At 35.6% G+C, this 8,864-nt stretch overlaps 1 protein-coding gene across 2 annotated transcripts in view; it reads left to right on the forward strand.

Annotated features, from left to right (window-relative positions):
* RBM27 (RNA binding motif protein 27) overlaps positions 1-3,378 on the forward strand; it is a 68,778-nt gene extending 65,400 nt beyond the window's left edge. For both annotated transcript variants that reach the window (XM_059062814.2, XM_059062813.2), the window contains exon 21: positions 105-3,378. In XM_059062814.2, coding sequence (XP_058918797.1) covers positions 105-188 — 84 coding nt within the window. In that variant the 3' untranslated portion in view covers positions 189-3,378. The remainder of the gene's footprint in view (positions 1-104) is intronic.
* Positions 3,379-8,864: the final 5,486 nt, after the last annotated feature.

An 8,864-nucleotide genomic window follows, 5' to 3' on the forward strand; every position in this document is an offset into this window, starting at 1 on the left:
CCAGCCTGGGCTTTGTATACTAGTCTGTTTGTCCTTTGGCCTAAAAAGCACTTTACTTAACTTTCTTGTGCCACTGAGCAGATTTTACCCTCTCTTTTCTTCAGGAAACAGAAACGTCAGATTTGTTTTTGCATGATGACGACGATGAGGATGAAGATGAATATGAGTCTCGTTCATGGCGAAGATGAAATCTGATGCGAGCTGTATAATTTTTAGGAATATTGTTTAGAAGAACAACTTTTTAAAATTATTTAAAGAAGTCAATGAGCCAAAAAAATTTTTTTTATTTTTATTTTCAACACAGTAGGTATAAGGACAGCAAGTTTGCTATTTAAATACATCTCATAACTGTTCATGATATTAAAGCACCAAAGGCCTAGTGACTTTAACACAGTTGTGAAGATCCACAGGAATGACTTGGATAATCTCTAGAGCCTTATTTTTCCACACCACCTGTTTTTGTTGCTATTGGTGTTGGATTATGATGTAAATGACAGGGTGTTCAAAAATTTTATTTTGGATTATAATCTGCTGATAAAATTTCATTAAATGTCAAAATCGCCTGGAATCTCTTATCTCTTAGCTATTATGGATGGGTCGTCAGATAGTAGGAGATATTTGTAATTAAAATACCCTTTTGCTTTCAAGAGTTGTCTTGGAAGAAGAGTAAATTTATTATTTTATTGAAGAGGAGCCCAATTTGTATTCAGTCTGAATTTCGGGGAGATTTAATGTGCAGCAGTAAGTAATATTTTAGTGTAAATCGTAACTGTTCTTCAGTGCTATAAGACAATGGTAGCTAGCTCTGTGGTATTTCCATTCTGTCATCATATTAACTCTCCTGGACTTCTGCCTCTGATTTTTAGTTTGCTTTGAAATTACTGAGCACTGGTTCAGTTGGTCCTTTTTTTTTCCTTTCTTTTTTTTAACATTCTCAGAGTATAAAAGGCTTTCACCTGTTGCCCCTTTCTCTTCCCCATTTTCTTTCTCCTGCCTTTTTATTAACAGCCTGACTTACCCGTTATTGAGTGAGATAAGTGATTCTTTTGGGCCACCAAAAGTCAGTCCCCAATAAAAAGTTTAAACCAGTACCTTGATAAACAAGTGATATTTTGATGAGAATAATGGAAGGATTTGTGGGGAGAGAGAGTCACCAGCTTTTTTTTTTTTTTTTTTTTTTAAAGCTTCACTTTAGTTAATAGTTATGCAGAAGGGTTTGAAAGTGTGTGAAATTCTTTCCCTAAATTTAAACCATGATGGTGAGGTGACTGGGGATAGGTTGGGGGTGGGATGGGGTAGGGGGATGGGTATGCTAGTAATAAATGGGAGTCATAACTTGATTTTGATCAGATGACCTTATATTTTCATAATTTTGTAGCTTGTTGCTATCCATGAACATATGCATCCTTCAGTAGACGGTTTCCTTCACTGTGTGCATTTTTACTGTACACTGTATAGAGCTATCTGTTAAGTAAAATATATCTGTAAATTTATGTCCTTGTGTTCTGAATGTTAGAGGGAAAAGCAGAGGAGCAACACTACACTGTATTGACCCCTGGGGAAATAAAATGATTAATGTACATAGGATGTTACTTTTTCAAGGATATGCACAGCTATGTTTTTATAGTACGTGTGTGTGAAAATTTGAAACCTCCTGTTGGCTTCAGAAGGTTCTTGGTGATCACTATGTCAAGGATTTTGTTTCCTGAGGTGAAGACTTTCTCAAAATAGAAGCTATTCACTAAGAAACTTAAAACCATCAGGACTCTAGATTTACTTGGCTACAAGAAGTTAAATCCCATGTTCTGACTATCTTTCCTCTTCTACATGTTTTCTTGGAATGATGTGTCAAACCAGGATCATTTTTAAGTTTTCATGTAATTTTCCCTTCATAATAATAAGGACTTTCTAGGTTATAGTTATATTTCTGATAACACAAAGCTAAAATAAGCTTATAAAAGAAGGAAAACATTACAGTGGGGTACCTAGAATAAGCAATCTTGCTTCTTCCTCCTCCGTCATCTCTAATGACATTTTCCTGATGTCTGTGGCTCAGTTGGTATATATTTTGAAAGATTCATTGTGGTGAATATTTTGAGTCCTGACAGTTTAAACGTGATAGAGGGAACAAAGGATTTATATATTTTTTGTACAAAGTTTTTTCTTAAACTGTATAATTTTGTAAATAATTTGTTTGGTTTTTTTGTGTACTAAAACTACCAGCGTATAGATTTCAATAAGAATTGTTGTATTTTTGTATTTGGAAACTGAAAATTACAGTAAATTAATGGAGCTGTAAGGAAATTTTCAGTAGACTGACAATTCAGCAGAATGAGATTCCTTTTCATATGATTTTTTAACCTAAAATTGACATCTTATTACACTCTCAGTACAGAGAGAGTTGAGGATTTGTTTGACCTTTTTAGTTCTTGGGGGAGAGGTGGGTGAAAGAGAAGGATGTTAAAGTGAAGAATAGCTAGACACTTTTTCGAGTAAGTTTTGAGGTCCTTTATATAAAACTTAGTTTTCGATACACCTAAAATACTTCATAAATGTCTTTTCTAAGACTTGTAAAACATGTTTGACTCTCAAAAATGTACTCAAAATATTCGTTAAATATCATATTAGAAAATTTAAGTTAAGGTTAGCATAAACTAGTTAAATGTATATATTTTTTCCTTTAGGACTGAGATCCCCAAGCATTAGAATTTCTCTTAAAAGTGAGTAACTATGACTTGTTTTCTTGGCATCTTCACTTACAGAAATAACAGATACCATCTGAGGCAAATTCTGTTCTTTTTAACGTGTATGACATCTTTCTAAGTAGCCGTCGAGCAATAACAACCACCATCCTGGCTCGGTCATCTTGGTTTACTAGTGGATTGCTGCCCAGGCTTAAGAGGTAACCCCGGGGAATGCAGAATTTCCCTCAATTTCTTCATGCTGTAACATTGAGAAAACATTGTCACTAGCTAAGGTGATAAATTGCAAAACGTCTTGTTAGGGTGAAAAAAAAAGGTCCATGGTGATGGATCATTATTTCAAAAAAAAAAACAAAGAAAAAATCATGTGAAAAGGAATAGTGGTTCCTCTTGATGTATAGTATGCCTGTATTATAGTTTTTACAGAATTGTGAACTTGTGTAATAGTATAATAGGAGATATTGTTGAATTTCTAACTGTTTATACATTTAAATTCATATATGTAACGTTTGTTTTATCGATTACAATCTGAATTTCTAAGAAGCATGTTGACTTTTGCAATAAAGATGCAATATGGAATGGTTCACAAATGGAAAAAAAAAGATAAAAGTGTTAAAATTTAAAAGAATTTGGAAAATTTATGAACCATTCCAAAAATTATAACAATCACCAAAAAGCTGTAATTCTGGCTTGTTCTGGAAAGAAAGAAAATGTATGTGTATGCTTGCTTGAGTGTGAGAATGAATGAGTGATGGATATGTATGTGTGTTTTATGTTGGGTTCATGTACATGAGAGAATGCCACTCAATATGAATTTGGGTACCGAAGTCACTGGCTATTAAATATTCAGTAGAATCACTCCTTTGACAGAGTGGTCTTGAAAATGAAAGAGAAGGGCATTAAAGTGTTAATTTATAAGTAACCTTTAATAGCCATATTTCTTTGTTCATTGATGGACCTTGGTATCCCAGATAAAAAGCACAAACAATTTTATAAAAACAGTTATTTTAATATTATCTTGAGGATATTCAAGATGCCTGCAAACAATAGGAAGGACATTTTCCTTAAGCACAATAGAGAGAAGGGAAAGAACACCTTGAAGAGATGACCTAAAGATATGACAGTTCTAATTGTGATGGATATTTGTGAGGAACAACAAGAGAACGAAGTGATCTTTCCCAAAAGAACTATGTGGTGATGGGAGAAGGAAGTATATATCACTTGGGTTCCTATTTTCTTGTTTTAAAAACTGCTTTTCTTATAAAATTCCCTTCCGAATGTTTATGCAAGCAGAGTGTTTCTCCAAAAAGAGTCGTTCTTTAAATCTCAACTTATGCAGGAAAATAATACAGAATGGGAGTAAATTTCATGTTCATTCTTTTCAAATAAACAAGTTTTATTCATATTTTGTGAATTAAGTAAATGGCAGGTAAGCTGTGTGACCATTTGTTTTGAATAAATGATAATTTATCCAATAGATGTTTATCATAAACATGAGTCTAGGGCTTTTGGTGGGGGAGCCAGCATAATTTTGAACATAGTTACATTTGTTTAATAGTAACAAATAGTATACTAAAATGAGCTCTCATTAAAGAAATTATTGGTTTTATGTGATTTTTTTTAATGGCTTTTGATGTAAATTATTCTATAGCCAAGGATAAATTTTGCATCACAAGCCCCAGTTTACTGTCTAGGCTGTATCTAATTATGTTCCAGTAAACATAAGACATGAGTGAGTATGTCAACCTGCAGGATCATTTTAGATTAGAGAGTCAGAGTCAGGGTTGCTTTAAACAAGTGGACCAACATTTTGCAAGTCAAACCTGCCCCATTTGGCATCATTTTTGGTCTCAAAGATCTACTTGAGGGGCCAACCAGCACTGACTCAAAAAAAGGCTATACACTGCTAATCCATGTATTACGAATCACCTTCATTTCTGCTAAATCCATTTATTGCCAAGTGATCTCCTTTCTACAGGATCATCTACCATTTGGCCTCTTACCTGGTTCTGCAATCGACCTTAGGTTAACTAAACCATCCCAAGCATTCTGAGATAGGCGACTTGATACAGGTGAAATTAAGGTCAGAATAGTGTTTGATAATTGTTTGCAGGATATTTGTGGTTTGAGTCTACTCTTAGACTTCTGCAAACAGATTTTTTTTTTTTTGGTTGTGGTGGTTAGGAAGCCTGATAAACACTTTGTATTTATGTTATATGTTTCCTTTTATGAAAGGTGAGCAAGGGAGGAAGGCCCTAATCTAATAGCCTATTAGTTTGTTTTCAGTGAAAGTCTGTATTTCCTACACCACTGCAGTTTTTTAACCACTTTATAGAGGTTTTTTTTTTTTTTTTTTTGTGGTACGCGGGCCTCTCACTGTTGTGGCCTCTCCCGTTGCGGAGCACAGGCTCCGGACGCGCAGGCTCAGCGGCCATGGCTCACGGGCCCAGCCGCTCCGCGGCATGTGGGATCTTCCCGGACCGGGGCACGAACCCGTGACCCCTGCATCGGCAGGCAGGCTCTCAACCACTGCACCACCAGGGAAGCCCAGAGTTTTTTTTTTTTAGGCCGTACCGCGCGGCACGTGGGATCTTAGTTCCCCAACCAGGGATGGAACCCATGCCGCCTGCATTGGGAGTGTGGAGTCTTAACCACTGGACTGCCAGGAAGTCCCCATAGAGTTCTATTACTTTGATAGAGTGATCCATTAGTTCTTAAAACATTTGAGTTGGGGTAATGGTTAGTGCTTGATTGTTCAGAATTTTTGTTCTTTACTCAAATCTTTGTTGGGGAGTAGGGTTATAGAAATAAGCCTTTTAGTTGCCTGGCCATGTTTCTGTTGATTGAGTTTTCAACACTGCTTTGTAAGTACCTCATAAAAGTGAATGTCTTTTTAACACTTATCTAAAGTCCTTGTGATTCTATCTCTTCTTAGTTTGCCCCCAGACAGCTTCTTTTGTGAGATACTGATATATTTCTCTCAATTTGAAATGGAATTAGGTAATAAGGGCTAACGTAGACCTTGCCAAATAAATGCGGTTTTTGAGGAGGATTTGGCTTCAAGATTGAGGCTGCTCACATGTTTACTTTGAATTCTTAGACCAAAGGCTGCCGATTTATCTGTGTAAGCTTCTGATCCTGTGTAAACTATCTAGTGCTAGTTCCTGAACCAACCTCCAACAAAGGGTTATTTACTGTAGAATTCAAGATTTTAACATTTAAAGCCTGTAGGGGGCTCCAGAAGGCAAAATTTAGTGGGCCTTAGAGCAGTGACAATCTTTTTTCACAGCAACTCTACAGTGAAAAATACATTTTGCACTGTGACCCAGTATATACGTACACACAAACCAAACCAAAGTTTACCAGACAGTGCTTACCCTTACAACCCAGTATGCACCTGATATTTTATTCTTGTCAGGACCCACTACTTGGCTTTCACAATTACAGTTTGGAAAACACTAACCTATTGAGTTTCAGAGTGAATTGCATTTTTAAATCCCTCTTCCTGTGACATTGTCAATACTATTTTGAGTATAAAATGATAAAATTTTATCTTCTGTGCTTTGCTTGGAAAAGTAGTCTGGGGTCTGAAGTTGACCTTTAGTCTAAAATTAAAGGTGAAAATAATGTATACATCAATCTATTGATTACCTGATGCTCTTGAGCATGAAGTTATAGTTTTTAATTTTTAAAATAGACAACTGTGAGTGACTTTTTAAACTTGCCTGTAGTTTTATATTTTTGTCATTATTTGCCCTGGGAAGGGAGTGGAATGCTAGAATATTGGTGCTACTTTTTATGAAATCTAAGGCACTTTGCAGGAATTATTATTATTTTTTTTTTTGCTGTACGCGGGCCTCTCCCTGCTGTGGTCTCTCCCGTTGCGGAGCACAGGCTCCGGACGTGCAGGCTCAGCGGCCATGGCTCACGGGCCCAGCCCCTCCGCGGCATGTGGGATTCTCCTGGACCGGGTCACGAGCCCGTGTCCCCTGCATCGGCAGGCGGAATCTCAACCACTGCTCCACAAGGGAAGCCCTGCAGGAATTATTTTTTTTAAAAAAACCTGCCCACGAAGTCCATACAGCTACAAATACTTAGTGTCTGTGAATCAAGAAAAGATTATTTGGCTTTGAATTTAATTTTGCATATAGAGTTCACCTTAGCTATCAACGATTCAAAACAAACCAGATTTGACATCTCTGAGAAAATTGTACATATTCCAAAATTGTTCCATTGAATTTCACCCTTTTAAAATATATTGTCCCATAGGTTCATAAGAAATAGGAGATATTGATAAACTCGTATAAAAAATAATTAGTCCTTGCCACTTTTTAAAATCTTGGGCAAGTGTGTCATTTGTGTATTTACATGTCTGAGCTTTTCTAGTTTCTAAAGTGTAAAGAGAAAGATTGAGAACATGTCAGTGAGAAGGTTACCATATTTTCAGAAATCCATAGAAGAAAACTATTGTCTGCAAAATAATGAAATCAACACTGATCATGGAAATAAGTTATTTGTACATTTCAGTATTTCTATCCTCTTGTTCATGTACATTCCTTTTCTGATTCCTTAAGCAATAAAACTTGACTTTCCTCTAATACCATGGTGGCAAGTAAATATTTTCAATTAAATTGGTTGATAGTTTTAAGCTATTTACTTTTGTGAATTCAGTTCAGTACCTGTATTGAATGCAGACCGTGAACCAGATAATGGCTCAGTAGTTTGTCTGCATTTTGCTTGCAGCCTTTTGAAGAAGGTGCTCCCTCTTCGGCTTTGAAAACTGAGTTTAGAAGAGATTAAGTGGCTTCCCAGAGGTCACACAGCCTGTAGTGGTGGCACCAGGATTTGAACATGGGTCTGACTCCTGCGCTCATGTGCTTAACCTCTGTGCCCTGCTGCTTCTAATAAAATGGGATATTGCAAGTCTGTAGAATGTCACTGGTCTTTTTTACTAGTGTCTGTCAAACACTGCCATTCTGGCTCCATCTATCTCATCTACCCTGGATTGGAACCAGGCTCCCTTGGGGAGTGATACTTTAGGTAGCATATTGGAAACCACAGAACATAGCGTTTATAGATGCTAATTTGTGGGGAAGCATTTTAAAGTAATAATTTTCTGTGACCTCCATAATGTACAGCCAGCCAGTTTGATACCTTTGACAATAATTTGGCTGTATCATGACCTATGTTTATTTTATGTTCAATTTTATCTTAAATATTTTTCCTGTGGCAAACAGAATTATGAAAATCTTGCAGTATTTCTCCCTTGCTTCTTTGTGTTTTTCAATATTTCTGGTGCCTTCTTTCTTTTAACCTTGGTGTTAAAAAAATCATGTACATAAATAAGTTTACATGCTTTAATTTAATGATGTTTTCATATAATATACTGAATTTTCTAGGCAGAAAGTGCTGAGAAAAGCAGTGTTTGTTCACCGTTATGTTTATGCCATAGATTTTTTTTTAAAGAGTATATTCTCAGTGAATAAAACTGATGTTCATGTCATTGTTCTGTTGTTTATAGAGTTATTTGATTTTTTTACATGTTCAGATTTCTTATTTTAGTAATGTCATTCTGAATCCTTGTGGATTTCTAATTTTAGCTATTTTGGCAACTATGAGATGTTTATTGACTACTAATGATATGGCAATAATTGTCATCTGCAAAAAGGAAAAGATGTTAGCACCCTTGTGAGAAAGGGGGCTTTTTATTCTTTGACAGCCCATGAGAAAAGTAGGCATGTTCTAATAGATTCAACAGAAAAAGTTTTTTATTCTTGACAAATTTAGCAGCCATTGGGAATATTTCCAGTATGGGAACTGTATCAGGGAAATTGCTGAGACAAAAGAGAATGATTATAACATTCTGCTGGTAACAATACAAGTTTTTAGAAAGGTGTTTCCCCCCGTATTTTGGATTATGTCATTAAAAAAAAAACTCACTGTCAAATGCTAAAAAACATACATGCTCTTTTTAAAGCATTATCAACATATTTTGCTTTGAAATATCAAAAATGGGGAAGAATTTTATACATAGAACTTAATTTCTTAGAATTTGTTTTTTTATCTTTTGAAAAATTTCTACCAAAAACTTTAAGGCACTTCTCTCCCTGTGATTTATTTAAATCTTAATAAATTATACATTTCTGCACTTTAGCCATTCAT

The sequence above is a fragment of the Kogia breviceps genome, chromosome 4, assembly GCF_026419965.1.
Source record: "Kogia breviceps isolate mKogBre1 chromosome 4, mKogBre1 haplotype 1, whole genome shotgun sequence".
Lineage (NCBI taxonomy): Eukaryota > Metazoa > Chordata > Mammalia > Artiodactyla > Physeteridae > Kogia > Kogia breviceps.